This window comes from Castor canadensis, chromosome 6 (genome assembly GCF_047511655.1).
Source record: "Castor canadensis chromosome 6, mCasCan1.hap1v2, whole genome shotgun sequence".
NCBI lineage: Eukaryota > Metazoa > Chordata > Mammalia > Rodentia > Castoridae > Castor > Castor canadensis.
This window is the reverse complement of record NC_133391.1, coordinates 132,061,652-132,085,031: the sequence shown is the minus strand read 5'-3', so window position 1 is coordinate 132,085,031 and position 23,380 is coordinate 132,061,652. Positions and strand designations below refer to the sequence as shown.

The following is a 23,380-nucleotide window of genomic DNA, read 5'->3' as shown; positions in this document are numbered from 1 at the left end:
TCTCCCTGTGGCCTGCAGTTCCTTTTCCTCCATCAAATACCTCCTGGAAACTCCCTTTTAATGAAATCTAGTCTTTATTTCACATTTTAAAATTCTCTCTAAATTAAGTGAAGTGCTCCGCTCTGATTTTCTATTTCTTCCCTTATGTTGTATCATTCTCAAAGGAACTACACCCCAAGGGAGTCAGGGCCATTAACACCACCACTCCTGGTAACTGGGAATCAGGTTTTATGGAGTCTCTGGGATCCTGATGGGACAGAGTCAGAAAATAGAACCTGAAATAATTCCATTTTGCAACTCTCTCCTTTGTATAAATGCCATCTGGAGAATTTTAGTTGGCCTCTCTGTGACAAGAAACTTTAAGAGAGTAGGCTTGCCGTTTTATTCCCAACTGTCACTCCCTCACTTGGAGCAGTGTACATAGTAGGTGCTCAGAACTGTTTTGTTTAATCAATCTTTTTTGGAGAAAAGGAATTAACAAGAGACAACAACTCACATGCAGAATCAGAGAACAAGGGAATAGACTTGGTAAAGACTAAATAGTTTCTTCTGATATTCACTGTTATACTTTTCATGATAATTTTAATTAAAGGATTAAAGTTGTCACTAACAAGTATTTTTCTTTGTAGCCAAGAGGACACTAGCAATGCCAGAAGGACTGGAATATTTTATAAAAATTCATGTCTTCAGGATATAAATGAACATTATTCTTCCACCATGTGATTCGTTTTTCTCTTAAAAGTTGTCAAAAAGACACATTCTCCAGATTAAGTTTAATTGAAAGCAGGTCATTAATCTCATATGTTTATGTAGATGAAATTTTAAAGTAACAAAAACTCATAACAAAGAATTACAATCTATGAAATTAGTTCTGATTTTAAAGTGCTCCGTAGAGTTAACTTTCGAGTATTGAAGACAACCACACTGAAAATCTTCTTTACGTGTCATTCTGTGCTTCTTCCACAGGACCAGCCCTACAGTAGGAGAGAGAGTATTGCTACCCTGAGCTCCCCGTCTTTACATGCATGCATATTTTGGTGGATGCTGCACACAGCCAATTCTCCATCTATCACCAGGGGGTTATGTTGAAAGTTGATAGGTTTCCAGGCCTCTTTCCCTTCTTCTCCCCCTTCCAGAGTTCATGAGACACCCACAGGGTAGATAAATGGCTAGGAAAAATAGGAACGTAAAAAAAATATCTGTTTTGCTTCTTGAAAGCAGTGGTGTTAAAAGGTTTGAGTGAAGAGAGAGAAAATAATGGATAATCCATTAAAATGCTGAGCTTAAGTTTCCTTGAGGCACCTACCTCTACTTTTTGCTGGGGTAATTACCACAAAGGAAGTTTCTAGATCCTGACACTCCTGCTCCTTCACTCAGAGAAACTAACCCCCATTGGGCTGAGAATAAAGGGATGATCCTGACCTGGGTGTGGGACTGGCTGGTGGAAAGACTGACTCTCAAGGTCCCCTTTCTCTTGTTCCTGTCCTACAGTCTTGCTAGTTGGCTCTCCTTTCCCATGGACCTACTGACGCACAAAGGAGGTCAAGTTGGCATGAAGTATCATTTTGAGAAAGAAAATGATGCAGATAATTAAAGACTGGGACAGCTCTGAATATGCTAAGATTTCTTTTCTCCTAAGAGTAAATTGGCCACTTGTAAAAACAGTCTAAACTTTCTCACATTCTGACCATATCAGCAGCAAAAAAGACTGCATGAGCTGCAGGATCTTGAAGAGCTACAATGTTAACATTTCAGATTATCAATTTTTTTATTCAAATTTGTTCATGTCAAGAGGTTTTGTTTTTTTTTTTCTTGTTTTGGTAGGGCTCTGAGATTGACTCTGGGACTCTATAATATCAAGAGGAAGAATAATAAAGGCAGAGAAATAATTTTGAGATAATATTTGGTTTTACTTAAAGGTAATTTATTAGCCTCAAATCACTAAAAATAATGAAGAACCCAAACAGAATACATAACTTGGTGACTTTTTTCCTCTAAGACATTTTGGAAAATCTATCACCACTCAGCCTCATAAATTGGTTACATCCCTTCTGGCTTGTGTATTCTTTTTCCTGTAGAACCTACCACAGTACGAGCAGTCAGTAAATATTTGCTGAAAGAATGAATAAATGTATAACACTCGTCTGTTGTTGGTCCACAACAAGCTAAGTCCAGTCCAGAGGACAGGTAACAGAGAAGGAGATAAATTCCAGACCTTATTGGGCATTGTGAGGCAGATCAGTAATGCCAGCACTCTAGGCCAGCCTGGGCTACGTGGCTAGTCCTTGTCTCAATAAACAACACAAACAAGATTTCCCAACTTTGACATTAGAACCAAATCCCTCTGAGGCTTTCCTGCTTATCGGATGATGGCTGAGTTTTGGGCCATGAAATTCAAAGTAACTTTTCTTACTAACAACAATTGATCATCACCTGATTAATCAAGTAATTCAGACCCATGCATATCCATTTCTGCACAGAAGACTATACTTTGCCTGGCTCCATGCAGACCCTTGTTTATTCCTGTGTTAGACCATTAATACAATAACACGACCACAGACTGGGTAAGTTTTAACCAAAAGAGGTTTATTTTGGCTCATGGTTTTATAAGTTCAAGGTAGAGGAGTCACATCTGGTGATGGCCATCTTGATGCAGAGTTCTAGGAGAGCACAGGGCGTGGCATGGCAAGAGACTGTGAGTGTGTGTGCATGTGTGCCTGCGTGTATGTGAGTGTGCCCTTCACATGTTGTCTCTCTCCCTCTTAGCAAGCCACCAGGATTTAATCATGGGGCCTCCACCCTGATGACCTTATCTAATCTTAATCACCTCCCAAACTCCACCTCTATACAGATGGTCTGATTAAGTTTCCATCCTCTAAATACATCATGAATGTTAACACTGGGACCTTTGGGGGACACACTTGAGTCATATCCAACTTTAAAGCCCTTAATTGTAGACGAGCTGGCTGCAGGAGGGGCACTGGCACATCCATTTCCTGCTTGACTTGGACTCCTCACTGGGTCTGCTGTTATTACTTAGCTATAAGAGGAGTGGAAGGGGAGCACACATTTACTTCCTGAGCTTTAACAGGGTGGTAAGATTAGGTGTGAAGCCACAGAAGTGTTGTTTATATTAAGACCATGCTAACTACCTTGAACAGAAAAACTGACTAAACTGAGATGCAGCTGTTAAGAGACTCATGGAGGAGCAGGAAGAAAAGGTGATCGGTTGTGAGGCTGTGAATATTCATTAAGGTGAATTTGGCTCATGATGAGCTCTGGGGAGATCCCCTCCTGGGCTCAGCGCTGGGCCACATGCACATATAGTCTTTGGTTTTGTTAACCCCTGAGTTAAGTTATATCCCATGAAATGTCACAACTTAATACGGTAAAACCTAGGCATATTGTGATTACTCTAGAGAACAGGTTTTGCTAGTAGTGGTGATATTAAAGCACAATCATTAAAAATATTATTTAATTTAAAGTGCTTATAATTCTGAAAGATTTCCAAAACAAAAGTTATATCCAGAATACGCTATGTCTAAACAAACACACAAGCAAACAAATAAAAAGGTAAAGATAAAAACACACCATGAGTTGTTCTGTTCATTTCCATGGTGCAAATACCCCCACCATTGCTGACTTCAAGTTCACAAAATTCCTATGTATTGGATTTAATAATTAGCTCTTGTAAGCTGTTAAGAGCTGGCTCCAGCACACTGTAGGTAGTAAAAATTTCTTCCCTTCATAAGCTCTCTTTACAGTAATAGGGCTTTATGGAAATTTGAATCTCCATTGGGGTTGATGGACCACGGTAGGGGAGGCTGTGCTCACCAACGTCCCTGGAATGAGATGTGATGTGTGGCTCTCAGGAGCTGGAGATGCCAGGGAGGGGAGATTCCTTACATCTTTTCAATTTGTTTTTGCCTCTACATTTCTCTCTCTTTTTTTTTTCTCTCCCCCAAATCAGTTGTTTGGAGAACACTGGAAAAGATAACCTAGACTGAGCCCAGCCAGGCAGACACATGGTGTTTAGCTTTTATCAGATGTTTGAGAAAATTCCTCTAGTGGCTTCTCTCTAACTGTGAAAGAGTGCTGGTTGGCTTTGCCTCCCGCTGATTGCTGTTTTCTTACATACGGTCAGAAACTGCTCTTTGCATCTAGCTTACACAAGCTTCTGTAAGTTTTTCCCAATACAGTTAGTGTCTGGCCCAGCAGTGACATCTGAGGTCTGTTTTTAGGGTCTTGAGCTCTTTTTTTAACCTGAGGAAGGAGCATACTGTTTGCGTCCTTGTGTGTGTTCCCATGGACACATCGTCTGATTACATCTGCCTCTTGAGCCCAGATGAAGTACAGAGGGGCACAGGTGTCTCCCAGGTCTGTATACAACATGTGAGTGTTACCAAGCCCCTTCTCCTGCTTAGAGCACACCTGTGTGATCACAGCTTGTTCTAAGGATGCCTGAAGGATATTAGAGTTTAGAGACAATTGGATCCTATAGAAAAACAGGATACCACCATGTCCTGTGGCCAGGGGTCTGCAAAACAGGATGTCTGACCCTGGCCGTACTGTTTTGAACTGGTTTGGATGCCATCTTGACTGATGGCATTTGTCCTCTGACTTCATTTCCAAATCGTTGTCATACATTTCCATAGTAAATTTCTTGCTCACTAGCAGCACCATGACAGTTGACAATTTCTGGAATGAGATGAATATGGGCAGGTGTGTGTGTGTGTGTATGAATGTAAATAGACTACTTGGACACAAAGTGTTGACTTCCTTGAAGAATCATGAATATTCACCCTCATCTGTCTGCTGACAGATTTATATAATCTTACTTCGTATGCTTGCTGGGAAGGGAAGGGGAGGTAGGGAGCATGTAGCTTGAGAGCGGAGACTTCCAATTCTTCCCTTCACAGAATACTGGATAGACACAAGTCACTCTGTCTAAATGTTCTCCCGTGTCATTATTAGTTCTCCTTCAGGGAAAAATAACCCAAGGTTTGGGGAAGTTCTTGGTAACATGAGGTGTTAGTTAAGGAACATGGAGCTCCTCTTGAGGCTGGGCCTGGCATGGCCTGCTCATTACAGAGGACAACTCTCAGCTCTAAGTTGTGGCTTTGCTTCCTCATAACTTGTTTTGCCAGTGTCTAAGTAGTCAATAAGTGCACCTGGCTTCTCTTAAAGGTCTTTTTGGAGTATTTTTGTATTACATGAATAGAAGCAATGGAAATAACTTCCTTCATTCCTGCATATCGTTCACTGTTATGTCTCTGGCCCAGGTTTACTTTCAGTGGACCAGAGATGGTGATCTGTATCTCAGTTCAGTTTTCAGATGTGGTGCCCCTGTGGGGCCAATTACAGTCTAGCCTGTCCTCCACCCCACCTTCCCATCTTGCAGCAACCTCAATCTCCAAAAACTTTGGCTTCCCAACTTTCATGTCAACCAGGTAGATGCTGCCTTGTGTCCTAAGGGGGCTGCTGGTTTTCTTGCCCTCTCTGCTCCTAGACTGCAAGGTGTTTTCCTTCACCACTACTACCTTTTTTACTAGACATTTAATGATCAAAAAGTCATTTCCTGTTTTTCATGTATCACTGTGAAAACTACCTTTATTTCTCTAGTGACAGGCGTGCTCTTGTAACACACTGACTGGAAACTTTAGCTTTTGATACAATTTACTCACTGACTTCCTGGATTTGAGTTCTGGAGATGTTTTGGAACTCACCCAGTTATCCCCAGAAAACAGGGCTGGACTAGAACAGAGGACAGGATGGAAGGCATTGTTGGATGGGGAAGGAGTGGATCTCGGGGATTCAACCCAGGGCTTTGCGCATACTAAGCAAGTGCTCTATTACTGAATTACACCCCTACAGTTTTCATAGAAACATACAATTTGTTGACAGTCTTCACCTACCAGTATTAACATTTCTATGTCAATGTCTAGGAAATATGTGATTCTGGTTAAATTTCTTTCTTTCTTTTCATTTTTTTTATTTTTACCAAGATTAGGGGTTGAACTCAGGGCCTTCCACTGGCTAGGCAGGCAGGAGCTCTTCCACTTCAGCCATGACCCCAGCCCTTCTTGCTTTAGTTATTTTTGAGATAAGGTCTTGCTTTATGTCTGAGTGGGCCTGGACCATGATCCTCCTACTTATGGTTCCTATGTAGCCAGGATGACAGGTGTGCTCCACCAAACTCAGCTTTTATTGGTTGAGATGGGGTCTCTCAAATTTTTTGCCTGAGCTGTCCTCAAACCACTATCCTTCAATCTCTGCCCACTGGATATCTGGGATTATAGGTGTGAGCCACTACACTCTGCCAAATTCTTTGATTTTAAATCTTATTTTTTTCCCCTGAACATATTAGGAGACTCTACCTACCATATGCAAGAGCTGTCATCGTGTTCCTTTATTAATTTAGTCTTTGTTTGGGTATTATATTTTATGCTGAAGTCAAATATGATTCTTCTTAGTTACTCCACCTAAGCCTGTGGTGGATTTTGAGGGTTGTTTTCAAAAGACCCCCTTTAAAGCACCAGGAGACATTTACTTAGAAACATGCAATGGTAGATTTGCAAAAGCAAAATTAATGGTTATGTTTATCTTTCTGGAAAGACAAACTGTGTTTCTTGTTAGTTACTTGGTGGGGTTTTCTAAAATCATCTTGGGTACCAAGCTATGCTTCAGTAGAGTGGGAAGGCTAATAAGCTGGAGTCACAGAACTCTGTTTATACTGCTTAATTCCTGGAGGATGAGAACCTTGGCATTAAGTATCTACTGGGAGAAGTAACACTGCGGTTAAATCAGGTGATTACCAAAGGTAATAAGAAAAACGGGAAATAAACAGTTGTAACCTCTAACAAACTCGAAATGGTTTAGCACGAAAGTACTTGACCACTGGTCACTTCCTACAAACAGCAATGGCAGCTACCCTTTGCCTCTGTGGATGGATGGGCTGAACAAGCAAGATCAGAAGGAGGCTTTATGGAAGGCTTACTGCATATGAAATGAGAATGAAGTTCCTGGCAGAGGAAAATGATGGGTGGGCATTTGAATGTGGACCGTGGGACTAGGGAGACCTTACTTCTCAGCCCGGTTTGCACTGCTGGCTGTATGATTTGGGGAAAATGTACATAAGCCCTCTTTCTGCCTTGAATTACTTGTACGTAAGTGGGATGGGGTGGCAGGGCCTATGTCATAAGTTGGTATAATGATCCAAATGAAATAATGTGTGCAAAGTTATGATATTTTACATGAATAAACAATTTCTTAGCAATGAAGAGAAAGCAAGAAAGTGATAAAACTAGAAAAAAACTCATTTTAGAAGAAAAGGTTGCTTGAGAAAAAATTTTTGGTGGTACTTAGGTTTGAACTCAGGTCCTTCAAGCACTCTGCTTGAGCCATTCCTCCAGCCCTTTTTACTTTAGTTTCATGCTTTTTGCTTAGAGCCAGCCTCTGACTGTGATCCTCCTATGTATGCCTCCCTTGTAATTGGGATTATAGGCTTGTACCATGTGCCCAGCATGTTTGCTGAGATGGGGTCTTGCTAACTTATTGCCCAGGCTGGCCTCAAACTATGATCCTTCTGCTCTCCACCTCTGGAGTAGGTGGAATTATAAGCATGAGCTACTGTGCCTGGCCTTGGAATATTTTCTGTGGATGTTTAGAGCTAGGGATTGAACTCATATCCTCATGTAGTAGGCAAACACTCTAACACTGAGCTAATATTCCCAGCTCTAATTGGCGAATATTTAATGTGTTAGTCAGCTTCCCATTACTGTAACAAATACCTGAGATCATCTACTTATACAGTCCATAATCAGTTGGGCCATTGCTTTTGGGCCTGTGGCATGGTAGAATATCATGGGGGGAGTGCATGATGCAACCAGGTTCTCATCTCATGTCTGGGATAGGGAAAAAGAGAGATAGAGAGAGAGAGAAAGAGAGAGAGAGAGAAAGAGAGAGAAGAGCACTGGAAGGGCATGCCCCCAGTGACTGGAAGACTTCCCATTAGGTTCCACCTCTTAAAGTTTCCACCACCTCCCAATATATATTCCAAGCTGAGGAATATACTTTTAACACACAACTCTTCTGGGGTCTCTTAAGACACAAGACATAGTGCTTCATGTTACTGGAACTGGTGAGGCTCCAGGGAGGAGGTCTCCAAAAGGGAGGAGGCTTCTACCTGTTTGGGTACTGGGTTCATGAGGTTGCAAAAAAGAATTGAAGGACACTTTGAGGTAAAGACAAAGAAGTTTATTTGTAAAGCAAATAAAGGAAAGATAGAAAGATAGTAGACAACCTAGAATTGGGTGTAGGCACATCTGATAACAGGTGTGCTGAGTGCTCCAATGTCAGAAAGATTTATAGGGGTTTGGCTTAAATTCACCTTAGAATAAGGTGAATGTATGCCTGATACAGTCAGTCATTCTTATTGTTATACTGTTTTATCAATGGGTCTAGATATATCAAGATTAGTTTGTGTGTTAAATTTGGCCATTAGGCCATAGATGTCTGAGCATCCCTTTAAACAAAGGATGGGTTCTGCCAGATGCATAGGCCCAACACTGGAAAATTCTTTGTGTGTATAAATAAGTTCAAGTGTTAAAAGGATGGTGGCTTTTTCTGTAGCTGAATAAATTTAAAAAGTTGCTTTTACCCACTTAGTGGGGGGCATATTGATGTCCTTAAATGATCAGTCAGGACCTAAGTTTGGTTAGTGCAGTGATCTTTTCTGTAATGCACAAATATTCCGATTCTCCTCTTTATAGGTCTATGGAACGATTACATTTCTGTACCCTTCCCTCCTTTGAAGTTAGTCATGTTCACGTGCTTTGCTTTGGCAAATGATGAGACTTGTCTCATTCTAAGGAAGCAAATGTCAGGATGGACTCTAGGTCAGCCAACTCTGCCACCTCCAGGCCAATGAGATTTGGGGGTTGTTTATTACTGAGGCAGAAGCTAGCCTACCCTGACTAACTAGGCAGTGTAGGGCAAGACTCATGGGTGGACATTGATTTAGAAGAAGACACACCAAGCAGCTTAACAGTCTGATGCTTACAAAGACTTATTCTTCAAAGACAAAAACAGCCCACACACTACAACAAAAACAGGAAACCCTTCAGAAGCTCTGTCTTCTATTTGCATCAGGATTTACCCTCCCTCTAGCTACTGCTCAGCATGAGAGGTTGATTCATAGATTTTCTTTTTTACAATCTCTGGTTCAGTCAACCATCATTACCAAAATGGGATTGTGATCTCTTCAGTATCACTTCCTACATCTCCTGCCTTTGCCAACTCCCTCTCCATCTCTCTACTTCCTTCCCTCCTGAAAAAAATTAAATGATTGTCTACCTTGTTCCAGGGATTGTACGAGTTTCTAGACATACAAACCAAAGAATGGTATTTGGTCCCAAAAGAGCTTGTACCTAGTAAATGGTAGAGTCTGACCTCTCCAAAGGAATAACACTAAAATAAAGCAGCAAATGTTATACTTGCCCTATTTATAAAACAGGCAGACTCAGAAATGATATGGTGTGACCATAATCTTATGTTCTAAACCTTAAATTTTTACAAGGCCTTTAGCCTAAATCAATCTGCACAGCCCACAATCATCTTAGTAAAGAGATCTACAGTTAGTTGAAGAAGTCTTTGAGAACTTTGCTATGTCTTAAGTTTGGAAAGGTCTTGAGAAAAAATGTTTTGAAACAGAGAAGAGAATTCTTAACTAGGCAGAGTGTTTGAGGAATATGTGAGGAATGTCTGTTTGATTCTGTTAGGCTAGGATGTAGGGTCTGCTAACTCACACGACCTTCTCGTTACTGGAATAAGCAGTCGTACCTGCAAACAACATTCGTGGAAATAATCAAAGAACAGAGGCATAAACCTTGTGGAGTGACTGGGCTGACGCCAGGAACTGAAATATTAGAAAATATTTTGCAGAAGTCGTAGACTGTGATTGATTAGAGGAATTTATTACTTTTACTTTAATGAAGTTCTGTCAGTCCAAGGTAGAATAACGATAAACTTGAAGAACAAGACTGCGGTGTCCTTTCCTTGTTTTTTACTCAGCAAAGCATACACTAAGAAAACATAAAATTATCCAGGAAACAAACAGACAAAACAGCAAATATGTCACAAAGAAAACTGAACAGAAAAAAAAAAGAAAGAAAGAAAACTGAACAGAGCTAAGTTTCCCTCTAATAACACGTCTTGTTTTCAAATTATGGCATGGAGAAGTCACAGAAACTCACAAATTTAATAACGTACGCACACTCACAGATTCTAAGTGCTTATTTAGGAAGCATTTTTATTCAGAATAAGGAATCTTGAGTTATAAAACCGTAATGGCTTGTAGAATTCACTTACTAATAGTCTTTGTTCTTTTAAACTAGAGTAATCTCGCCCTTTGAGAGTTGAAATTACATGTCATCTATATTTCCACATCATGGGTGGGGTCGACAGCACGGTCACGCTCTTCCGCTGGTGGGCCCTGTCCCCGTTGACTTGGAATTGCAGGAAGCACTCGGTTTGTTCTTAGAGGCTCTCCAGATAAAACTAGGGGAAAAAATTGAATGAGAGACGTTCAGGATTTGCTTCTCTTAGAAGCTAACGTGGAGTGGAGCAGGAGAACTGTGTTTCTCAAGGAGTAGTGGCATCCTAAAAAGCCTGTGCTGGTGGCAGCTGGCCCAGGAAGAAATCCGTGTATGCAAATCTACTTGGGCTTAAGGCCTGACATCAGGGATGTCAAACGTGCGCAAATTCAAGGACGCACCACGTCTGTCACAACACGATTGGGCTGTGTGCACCTGGCAGAGAACTTCTTTAGGGTGGAGCAGCTGTGGGTAGTCAAGTTAGCACAAGGCCCTGCATTTGTACTGTGCCTTTACGCAAACCTCCAAAGGTCAGGTTTCTTTTAGAAAGAACTCAGCATGCCCTTCTAGTTCTTTCTCCAGCTATGTTGGCCAGAGATCTTTGCCTTGTCCCCTGAAATTTAATTGTGAAAAGCAAAACTTCTCACTCTGCCAATGAAAACCTCTCTGGCTTCGCCTAGCCTTGCCAAGTACAAGACTCAGGGACTTTTTCCTTAGCTAGATGTCTTTGTGGCTACTGTTTTGCGTAAAGGTGGATTCAGGCTTGAATTTCATGCAATATAAAAATGGACACCATCCAGAACTCTCACTTTACGCAGATCACTCAGTTGAAGAATTGATCTGTCAAGGAAGAGGTCTAGGTTTCCACTTTGAACTCTGACTTTGGACAAATTTGCTCTACTTCTTTGTTTACTTATCTATAAAAAGATGAGCGTCCACTGCTTTTACCTAAAGGGTTCGAGAACTCTTGGTTGGTCACCTTCAAATTCTAGCCTGGGGAAGAAAAGGCACAGTGGACGTTTACTCTGTGCAAACAATGTACCAAGTGTTTTATAAATGTAAATATGTTATCTCACTTAATCCTCCCAACAATCTCAGCAGACCCGCACTGTTGCGCCACAGTGAGGAAAGTGAAGTTCAGAAGAGTTAAGGAAGTTGTTTGAAATAGGACAGCTCCTAAATGATCTAATTTAGAACTGGGTGGGATGCCACAAACCTGTAATCCCAGCACTTGGGAGGCTGAGGAAGAAGAATGGATAGCTGGAGGACTCTGTCTCAAAAAAAAAAATCTAACTTACAATTAAGAGGATGCAGTAGAGTGGTCCTCTGTGTGTGTGTTATAAATGGGGTGGGGTTATGTTGAGTAGGAAGACAAATAAGGAAGGAAAATAGAATCTACTAAGTATTGCTTGTTTCATGAGGCAGCTGACTCAGTACCCTGTAGATTTTTCTTTCTTTCTTTGAACAGGATCTTGCTGCATAGCCCAATCTAGATTTCAACTCAAGATCCTCCTGCCGCAGCCTCCTGAGTGCCAGGATAACAGATGTATGATACAAGCTGGCTTAGTATTTTATAGTTTTGCTCCTTGCTCTGCTACTTACTACCTAAATAATGTTGAGGAACTCATGCAACCTCTCTGAACTCAGTTTTTCCATCTGTATGATGGGAATAATAATAAAACTTGCCTCAGAGTGCAGACATAAAGATATATAAACTCAGAATCTCTAGGTGTTGGGCCTAAAAATCTACTTTATAATAGGCACACCAGGTAATACTGACGTACAGTCATGTTTGAGGATCACAGGTCTAATAGAATATATGAATCACTTATATTATGAGTTTTATTTTTATATAAAATACTGTAAAATAAATTAATAATGCCAAATAAAATATTGAATAAAGCCAGATATGGTAGGGACACACCTGTAATTCCAACACTTGAGAGGCTGGGGCAGAAGGAATGCCGAATTCAAGGTCAGCCTGCAGTACACAGTGAGATCCTGTCTCAAAAAACCAAATAAAATAAAATAATTCCGATGAACAGCAGCCCTTTCTGCTTAGGAATGCATGGGCTATGAGTACTTCTATGGGGCAATGTCAAGAGGCCAGTCTTAAGAATTTTTAAATGTTCTTCTTAAAGACATTTGATAATGCATAGAAAAATAAACTTCTGTTACTGTTTTCATAGTTCAAACACAAAAATTCCTGAAGGGAGACAGTACTTTTTTTTTTTAAGTGATTAAGGATTAACAAATTGTAAGGCGCTTTAAAGATTGTCTCTATTTTCCTGCAGTTTTATAAGTGCTGGCATTTGATGTTCTTTTAAAAATGAAAATAATTTGAGATAACATGAGTTGTGTGGAGACAGCATGCTAACATTTGCAAAGGACTCCAGAAGATTCAAAATACTTACATTTTTGGTCTGGTAGGGGAGCTAGGTTGTTCCTAGTAAAAGGATGATCCCTCATTTTGGGTCTATTTGGGGACAGAAGTTGAAAATTTTGTCCTAGGAACAAACATATTTGCATCAATCATTTGAGGATCAAGTGCAAATTATAAAATCTAAGGGATGAGAGTCGTAGAAGCTGTCAGAGATCACTAATTTAAAATAACACAAAAAATTAAAATAAGAAGTCACACTTTATTGAATTAGATCCCACTCACTGTTTAAATGAAAAGGTGACAGAAATCATTTATTGAATAGAGTTTTATAAATATACAGTTTGTCGCTATAAAATTTGAAGTTGAAAAAATAAAAGTGATATATAGGTCAGACATAGCTTATCACACATTCATCACATCTTTGATGAGTGAGTGATGATTAGGGTATCATTTTCCTAGAGCTGTGTTTCTCAATCCTGGCTGCACCTGGAATGATCTGAGTTCACATGAAGTGACTGCTGACTTGGCCACACCCCAGGTCAATTATTCAGAATCTCTAGAGGTAGGGTGCTAGGTTTTCATCAGTTCCCGGGTGACACAAATGTGTAGTTAGGATTTTGAATCACTGGCTTGGAAGACAGCTGAGTCTTCCAAGTGCTTGGGAAATCATTTCTTTCTAACTTTGACTGCAGGCAGTGGTGTGCTGGAGCTTGTGGGTCAATGAACTTGCTCTTGAGAGCTGATGGTTACATTTTTGGGAATTTTGAGAGCTGGTTGGTACCACTCCAGTGATTTGAACTTGGTCATCAAATGAGAGTATTTTCCATCATGGAAATAAGCAAGCCCTGATTTTTCTCCTGAAGAGCCAGTTGTTAAACATTCAACACACTACTGGTTACAACAGATGGATGTCCCAGATATTTGAAAATAGAAGGGAATATGTGATAGTTATTTAAGTCAGTTTTAAAAGTTGGCCAAGCAGTACAGTAAATAGGATCTTGGGCTCCAGGGTCAGACAGGATTTGACTTGATTCCTACTTCACCATGCTTTAGTTATATGACCTTGGTGACATAGCCCTCTAAGCCCCAATTTCCAAATACATAAAGTGGTAAAAATAATTTGGTCTTTTCCAGTTGTCATGAAAATTAAATTGGAGACCAAGTGTAAAGCCTTTAGCTTACAGGGTAAAGCACTCAATCAACATTAGCAAAAGAAGATAATTTGATCTTCCATCTGCTTATCCAACAGTAGGTTCTGCAGAGACAGCCACCTTAGCAGTTTCATTTCATGGAGACAGAGCAAAATTTCCAGATTCCCTAGTGGATGTTTTGCCATTATATTTTATTCCATTTTCTTTCTTGTGGTGCTGGGAATTGAACCTAGGATCTCAAGCCTGCTAGGCAAGTGCTCTACCACTTGAGCCATGCTTCCAGCCCCTTTGTTCATGTTTTGTTTTTGAGATAGGGTCTTGCTAACTTTACCCAGGCTGGGCTCGAACTTGCCTCTGCCTCCCAAGTAGCTGGGATTAGAGGTATGTACCACTATACTCTGCTTATATTTTATTCCTTTAGATTTGAAAGTCAATAATTTCAGGAGCCATCATTCTTAAACAAATTCTTGGGTAGAATTACATTAAAACCCAAATTGACTTATTTCTTAATTATCTATGAATGCTTGAGCAGAAATTTATAAGACCAAGAAATGATATTGGTAATTATGGATAACGTTTGTTGAGCACTAACTATTGTCAGGGCCTGGGTAACTGTCATAGGCATGATCTTAATTCAGATAACTACCTTCCTCCTGAGATAGGTCCATTATCTTCCTCATTTTACAAAAGAGGACCCTGTGGTTTGAAGGAGCTCTACAATGTGCTTAAGGTCACATTCTGGGAAGTGACAGAGCCTAGGCCACAGCTATCTGCCTGACCCTACAACAACTGCCTCCCTAGGCCTCAAAGTAATATTGTTTAAATGGAAGTAGTGGGGAGAGAGAAGGGCCTCATCAGGTTTTGGGAGATGAGAGAGGAGTTCAACTTTATTCCACAGCAGTGTTTTGCTCCATTTGGAGGGACAGGGTGGGATCATGCAGAGCATAAAGCACTCTTACAGGTGCCTCAGGCACCTCCAGACCATCTGTCCCAAAGACTACTGTTCTAAAATAAAGGGCAGGAAACGTTTTCATGGTTATGTGAAGGAATTGAGGTCACAGAGGAATTAATGATAATAACAAATTAATAAATCCAGCAGTCATCTATTGAGAACCCACTGTATGCCATACCCTGGGGTACAAAGGGTGAGATATGGCGAAGTGCTCAAAGGGGCTATGGCTTACATGGGATTTGGGGCAAGTAAACTTGTAATTCTGAGGCCCCCTGTTCCAAGAAGCACTGCAATTTATGTAAAGGCATGGCAGTAGGATGGGGGTCCATCAAGGTGGAGGTGTTCTTGGATCCTATAGACCTTGCTTGTATATCTGCTCTGCTACTTCCTAGCTCTGTGACCTTAGGCAGGTGAGCTGACCTCTGTGAGTCTTGATCTTTTCATCTACAAAATGGAGATAGGAAGTCCTCCCTCCAGTGACTGAAAGTGACAGGTTTAACAAGGTGGAGCTAGTTCTATTATGAATAAGAAGGAAGAGCCTCACTTCCTATGGAGATTGTGAAGGTGAGTTTCCAGCTGTTTTTTTTTTTTTTTTTTCTCTCTTTGTTTAAGACAGGGTCTCACTATGTAGCTCAGGCTGGCCTTGAACTTGAGATCCTCCTGCCTCAGCCTCCCAAATGCTGGGATGTCAGGCATGCACCACCATGCCCAGCTTGGGATGGTCTTAAAAGAGTATAGGAATCTGTCACACACACACAGTAGTGAAAAGCTAAACTAATAACATAGGCAAATAGTCACCCAGTGAAAAGATAACAGGTTCTCAAGGAACTGAAAGATAGTCAAGGAACTGCTGAAGGGCAGGAGATGGGGAGATCAGGGGTGCTGAGAGTGGGTAGCAGGCTAGACCACACTGTGAGGGCTATGTTACCCTACTTAGGAATTTGGCTTTTGTCCTGAAAAGCTGGAAAACTGCTGATGGTTTGAAACCAAAGGGTCACAGGATCTGTGACCTATCCAGCCAGAAGAATGCATTGTTGCTGGGATAATCTAGAAAATTCCAGAGAAGGAAGTTCTCCCTTGCAGGAGAAAGGGAGTATGCACTTTCTTGTTCTTCTTGTAATGGCTCATAAATAACCAAGCTAGCAGAAAACACCACAGAGATTTCTGTTCCATTTTCTCCGAAAGTCGTGCACAATGAATTAAGCCAGGGTGCTCCAAACTCCAGCTCATTAGGAGAAGTGCCTCATCCCCATCTCTCATCTAGCCTGCTGACAGGTCTCAATAAATGTTTAAGTAATCATCATTACAGCTGATTCAGGGTTGCTGATGTAAGCACAGAATAACAGCTGCCTGGAACTCAAACAATAGCACTGCTAGCCTGTATTATTTCTGCTGAACCTGAGACAGGAAAGGAGAAAAATCCAAAGGAAAAGGGACTATCTAAGTTCAAGTGAGTGGTTCGATGGTATGATTTCTGGCATCATATTGCTTCACCACATTAAGGATTTACAGACAGACTGGGAGCTCAATGTAGAAATCTGTTCAATTTCAACCTGCCTGGACTGACAACTCAAACCACAGAAAGGAACCATTTCTGTTATAATACAGGAGTCTCCGTAGTTCTAAAAGCAACATATCAAATGGTGTTAAAATGTTCACAGAAATGAAATCCACAAGGTAGGGAAATCGTCTCATCTTGGGGAAGACAACATAGTTGATAAGAAAATCACATGGTAGATAACTGGTAAGGATACCAGTTTAGGAGCTCTGAGTTCAAGTTCTGAAAATATCACTAATTGTCTATAAGACTTTGAACAATTCATTTGACATATATATATGTGTGTGTATGATACATTTTTTTTTGGCAGTTCTGGGATTTGAACTCAGGGTTTCATGCTTGCTGGGCAAGCGCTCAATCACTCCACTCCACCAGGCCCCCTAGAATTTCTTTTTAAACGTGGTGTATGTTACCCTCTGGCAAATTAGGGATATTAAGCACTCACTAATCATGGCCACTCATTAAAAGGACCAAGGTTCTTTTCATTTAAAAACCCTAGACTTTGTGTCCAAAAGAGAAGAAAGGAAATTTAAAGTCAGTTTGGAGCTAGGGCTAGAGCTCGGTGATAAAAGTGCTTACTTAGCATAGTGAAGTCTTGGGCTTCATTTGCTACAACAAAAAGTCAGTTGAGCAGTCATTTTACCATAACCATTTCCCTTAAGCTTAGTTTTTAGGCTAAACACTCTGGATATTTATCTTATCATAAGTCAGTTTCCTTCAATGGCTTCCTCTCATAATTAGCACTAAAAATAGTGGTTGAAAAAATAAATGCTTTGATATAAGCTCAGCTAATGTCTTAAGAATGCCTTGGAGACTCTCACTTCTCCTTTCTCTATTCTGCTGCTCTAGGACTTCTCTGGTTACTTCCTTGAGGGCCTAAACAAATCTCCAAACAAAACTTATTAAATGTCCTTTTTTTCAAATAATATAGAAAATTTTGGATGGCACATGGGGCCGAATCTAATAGTTTTCTCTCTAATAGCTACCCTTTCTTCTCCCTTAGGAACAACAATCCAATTTTGAGGACAGAGCAATGTGCCCAGCTATTAGACTACAATTCCCAGTCTTCCTTGCAGTTAGGTATGAACATGTACAGAAGCTGTGGCCAATGAGGTGCAAGCAGAAGAGTTGGGCCTTATGGCAGATGACTTCTAAATGGGAGCTGATTCAGCTGGGGGACATCCACCCCCTTTCCTTCCTCTTGCTTCATAAGCCATTGACTGTGAAGTGACAGAGAAGGAGGAGGCCATATGTTAGGTCATGAAGCACATATATGGAAGTAGCACTGTGTCTTTGGGGGATCACAGAGCCACCAAGTGTCTGGGAGATGCCTATTTTGATATTGTTCATGTGAGAGTAAAACTAAGCCCTTGCTTGATGGGCCACATCTTCAACTGGGCATTTACTCAAAGAAGAGGAGTTTATAATTTTAAGTACATATCTTTTGCAGTACAGAAGCATCTTTCAAGGATCCAAGAACCATTCTCAAGAGTGTGACCATCTCCAGGAAATGGGGGGGGGGGTAAAGGAGAATGATTGAGGGGGTGAATTCAACTATGATATATTGTAAGAAATTTTATAAATGTCACAATATATTCCCAGTACAACAATAATATGATAATAAAAAAATGGAAAAAAAAAGAGTGCGATGATCAAAAGGATAAAACCTCAGTCTCCAAGACTACATGGGATGACAGAATCCTAACTTTGGTAGTTACCAGTCAACAAATACAGCTGGCCTGATTCCACTTGCCTAACCCATACTTTTTACCCATTTTTGTTTTTTACTTCTCTGACTCTGAACTCCTGTTCTCCCCCTTAGTTACTTGCTTTGAATTAGCTTTCAAAACCACTGAATAATAACCACAGCTGGGCAATACATTATTAGTCTCTCACTAGCATTGCTGTAGGTAACACCTGTGATGTGTGGGTCATGATGATAATGATAGCATAGGTCAAACCTTGCTTTTTGCTTCTGTAACTTGCTTGCAAAGGTATACAAGGTGAGACCCCATTGTTTCAGAGTTCAGCCTTTGGATGTGAATCTGCCGAGCTGCTGCTGGCATGCTAATAAGTATTGCTTCCTGAAAAGCCTTGGTGTACTGTGTCTCTGTTCAAGATTCCTGTAACATTTCTGGGGGCTTGTCTGGGACTTGGAGATGGTGTTTTCACCTTGTTGTCACCAGGACTGGACATCCCTGGCTCGTCAGGAGAGCATCCCATCAGGCGCCAGCAGACCAGTTGATCTGATGGAGGGACTTGCCTCTTCTGGCACACAGGAACCCCAAGAAGGCTCGTGAACCATTGGAAGCCCTGCCCATCACACTGATAGGAACCCAGGTTCAAATAATAAGCCTGCCTTTAGGAGGCAGAAGGGAGCCTGATCACCTCCCAGGAGACACCCTAGTAGCCCTATCTGGGGTGAAACTGTGTCTCTCAGGTTTAGGGAGCCGGACAAAAGTGTATGAGACACCTGCGGGAATTAGAGAGGTTGAGCACCCACTGGGTTTTCTCACCAGCAAGGTAGACCAGGATGGGGAACAACACAAGTAAAAAGAAAGCACTTTGGGTAAAATGCAAAAAACCTTCAGTACTTGGGGGTGAGGGGAGTTGAGCTTTTCCCAGGACATAGCTACAACCAAGGTTAAGGGATGGGTAACAAAAATTCATTTTCAAAGAGGAAGACTCACAAGAGAACAGATGCATCATCTACCATCCCACTAGCTAGCCCTCTGGGTATAAGTTAAAAGGTTTTTATTTTTATTTTTTGAGAGCACACTCTAATTGTGTGTGTATGTCAATTTGTTTAAAGCATTAGGCAAAATTTAATTTGCAACTGGAATTCCAGCTCATCTTATATGTGCTTAAGTTGACATTTTTTTCTGGCATGCTTAATTTATAAAACTTTTGAGTGTGTGTGTGTGTGTGTGTGTGTGTGTGTGTGTGTGTGTGATACTCAAGGTAACAAAAAACCAGGGTGTTTGTTTTAAAGATTTCTGTTATAAACTGCTTAAGCTTTTTACATATGAAAATGTAAACATCTCGAGGATGGTTCTTATTATAAAGTCAGTATAAAAAATTGTTACTCTGTTCTACTGCTACTTTTAAGAAAACCAGTTTTCAAACTTATTTCAATCAGGTTTCACTACGATGCAGACATTCAGGGGTTAACACTCTGGTTCAGACCAGAGGGTGGAAACAAAAAGCAAAAAAAGGGGGAACCACAGCCTGCTGCAGGAACCTTAAAATTTGGGTAGTTAAAAAAAGTGACCTTAGCCTGTTTCATTCTGTTGTAATAAAATCTGGGATTTAATTCTCTCTCATAATCCATGGGTCTATTAACAAATGGGCTTTCTATAAATTGTTTTTATACAAAAAAAATTTTAATGTTGCTTCTTTCTGTTTTTTTCATACAAATATAAGGCTCTAAGTTAAAAGGTTTTATGAGTTATTTTCAACAAGTAACTATACATATAGTTATATATATATATATATATATATATATATATATATATATATATGGTATTAAGGATATAGTTTTTAAAAATAAAAGGTTAAAAAATACTTTTAAGTAAAAAAGTATAAAGACAAACTCCCCCATGGGATACAGAATAAGTAGTCATAAAGGTAAGGAGGTAAGGAGTAACTTGCTATAAAAAGATGGAGCTTATAAATGCTTATGTAAGTGATTGAGTTGACTAAAATCCAGTTACATTAAAAGTTTTGTAAGGTCAAAATTTAATGTACTGATGTTGATGTTAAACTAAGACTTAATTCTCTAAGCTCATGCAACAAGGCTATCTTTAAAATATTATATTGTTCTTGAAAACATTTACAAAAAGAACTGTCTCAAAAATGGTTTTTGTTTCGTCAAGACAGCTGGCAGGAATTTTTGGTGCTACAGGTTAATCCACAAATTTATGAAGACAACAAGAGTTTATTAAAACACAGAAAGGCAAGAGCAGCTGAGCACAGGGAGTACTGCTACACTGATTTGAGGGCTGAGACAGATTTACATATGTAAAGCAAAGTACAAACAACAACAACAAACAAACCAACCAAAACAAAGCCAAAGTACATCTTCTAGATGGGATAAAGAAAAAGAACTCAAAAAGAAACACTACACAGGAGGTCAAGACCTCCAGTTTTTATTGGAGTCAACAGTAAACAGGAAGGAATGGTCTTCCTTGTAAAAGAAACATGGCTTTCACCTACCTTTTATTTTATTTTTTTCTTTTTGGTGGTACTGGGGTTTGAACTCAGGGCCTCCCATTTGCTAGGCAGGTGCTCTATCACTTGAGCCACTCCGCCAGCTCTCACTTACTTTTAAAAAAACATCTTACCCTCTTGGTCTCTCATTTTTCCACTTTTGACAGAAATAGGGTTCAAGAAATATGTCATTTCCTCTCTTAACCCTACTATTAGAAAAAAACAATGACAGAAATATGTTGATAAAGAATAAGTGATACGGACTGAGTTGAACTGGGGACAGTGGTGTCCAATGGCACAGTGGTTTCTCAGATCTAGCCAATTACTGCCACATGGGAATTCTGGTTCAGTGATGTCAGATTTTTTAATTTCTCAAGGGAAAGTAAAACTTTAAAAGTTTTATGTAAAATGTCATAAGTTTTAAATATTGGCAGTTAGTTAATTCATTTAAAATTAAACACAGAGGGCTGGGGTGTGGCTCAAGGGAGAGAGCACCTGCCCAGCAAGCAGAGGCCCTGAGACACTCTCAAAAACAAACAGACCCAGGTACTCTGTGATTGAACAAATTTTAGCTGTTTTGCAGCCCCAGAAGTTTTTAGCTCTGGGTTGTATCAGAATCACTTACAGATAATTTTTTTAAAGTCAAAATAAATTATTTCATGTGATACACTCATTTATAGAGTGAACATATACATATACATTTGTGTATAAAAATGTAAATACATCAGTGTGATACACACTGTGTACTTATTTTGTGCCTAAATGTAGACAAGTATGTGTGTGTGAAATAACTCATGAAGGATAAGAAAAAAATTAGTGGCATTGCTTGCTCCGGCTGAGGGGCTCTGGGCAGCCAAGGGAAGAGGCAGGAGGCAGAACTGCCATGTAATCTTTTGGTATACACTCAGGCTTAAGGCATAACCATGGAAACCTGTTACCTTTCTACAGGGCACTGCCATTTTCCTTCCTTCCTTACCCAGAGGTGAGGGGTGGGGACTGAATGCTGATTTAAAAGCGGACAATCACACAAACAAATCAACCCATTGAAAGCCATTTTGTCACATGCCTCTGGATAAGAGTCCTTACAGTGGAAATAGTAATACTCCTGCTTTAAGTTGGCAGACACAATGCAAATTTGCTGAGAAGATGAGAAGGTACACAACACACAAACCAGTAAACATCCTGGTTACTCTCAGGGTGGAAAAGCAGAATGTTTCCATAGCCTGGAACTCTCCAATCCAGTGGGAGTTCAGGACAAAAAAGGTGGCCCTAATCACTCATCTTATTCTTCCCCTGCCCTGTAGGTTTCTGTCCTTCTGCTTCCTAGCCTCCAACTGCATGAGGCACTGCCTGTAAGAAGCTGCCAGGAAGGAAAAAGCAAACAAGGACATTACCTGGTGTGGGATTGTGTAGATGAGGAAGATGTGGTGGCCCAGAGAGCTCATGGTGACAAGGCCGGGCAGCCATCAGCCTGTCTAGCAGCTTATCGGAAGAAGACACAGTCCATGCTTTGTAGGAGAACACCTGGTTAGAATCACCCTTCCAAGGATTATCTAGCAACACCTGGCAGCCAGTCCTGTTATTTAACAAGTCCTGTTCACTTCGGCTCTTCTGAGATCGTTGAGTGGTAGGCTGAGTGCCAGAGCTTAGGCCAGCGTGGGAAGTGGTCCCATGGGAGGCTGTCAGGAAGTTATTACCCAGGGTGATGGGTGGGAGACTCTGTGTTCTTATTGGTGGAAGCCCCTTCCGGGTCAAAGGTTTCTTCTCTGGCAAGAGATACTTTGAATTCTCTGAGGTCCTCTTCTTAAAGTCAACCATAGCCACCTGGTCACCAGGCTGGTCTTGGCAGTTGGTATCAAGGATGCTGTCAAAGGTGGTGATGATGTCATCAACTTCCGAGGTGTCCTCCCCCCTGTGTTGGTCTTTGCTGTGATCCTTCAGGTGGGCCTTCTGTTCATCTTTCTTGTTTTTACAGAAGATTTGGTTGAACATGCTAAACCGTCCTTCCTTCTTTGGGGGTCGACTGTTCTGGGTGGGAAGGGGTCGAGCAGGCTCTGTTCTATGGAAATAGAAAAGAACAAGGATGATAAGTGAGGACAGGAAGTGGAACTCACACCCTTCAAGATGGCCTTGGCAGAGGAGGGTCCTCAACACGTCAGTCCCCTACTCACTCAGCACAGTCCCATCTGGTCCTTCTTGCTCCTTCAGGAACTGTCCTTTCAAACTTTATCCCTAGACAATCTGTTTCCACTAGGAGATTAAGATGAAAATAGCTTAACGCTATTACTGCTGTCTCTTCTCACTGAGAGTCAACAGGCATATCAGCTTTGAGTAAAGAAATGAAGTCTCAGGATCTGAGTTCAGGCTTCACTCAGTAGAAAAAGGGTGGAAGCTGCAGAGGAGGAACAGTTTGGCTTTAGGCTTTCTCTGGAAAAGCCCACAAAGAATTCAGAGAGAGCCTGACCTAATCCACTGGGGAAACTTGCCCATTTTATACTGTTTGTTTTTTGTTTCTCTCTCACTTTTTACTAAGTTTGCTGAAGAAAAAATACTTTTAAAAACAGTACGCTAAGGGAAGCAGAGAGAGAAACCTTGCTCTTGATCTCTCCAGCTGTGTGAGCCAGAGGTTGGGTTATGACAAGCAGAAGAGTGAATAACACCCAATACACAGGCAAATTCTAAAGGTCAAAGGTCAGCAGCCATTTGGCTGGCTGTGCTTATGGGGAGTTTCCCTGAGGCACTACTCTGGTTTTG

At 40.7% G+C, this 23,380-nt stretch overlaps 1 protein-coding gene across 2 annotated transcripts in view; it reads right to left on the bottom strand.

The window, feature by feature from the left end:
• Positions 1 to 9,650: 9,650 nt before the first annotated feature.
• Positions 9,651 to 23,380, bottom strand: part of Ankrd55 (ankyrin repeat domain 55) — a 95,445-nt gene continuing 81,715 nt past the window's right edge. Inside the window, exons 9-11 of one of the 2 annotated variants that reach the window (XM_074077485.1) lie at positions 22,021 to 22,685; positions 12,788 to 12,880; positions 9,653 to 10,557 (exon numbers count right to left, since the gene is read on the bottom strand). In XM_074077485.1, coding sequence (XP_073933586.1) covers positions 10,433 to 10,557; positions 12,788 to 12,880; positions 22,021 to 22,685 — 883 coding nt within the window. In that variant the 3' untranslated portion in view covers positions 9,653 to 10,432. Of the gene's footprint in view, positions 10,558 to 12,787; positions 12,881 to 22,020; positions 22,686 to 23,380 lie in introns of both variants that reach the window. The other variant, XM_074077486.1, reaches the window with a different exon arrangement.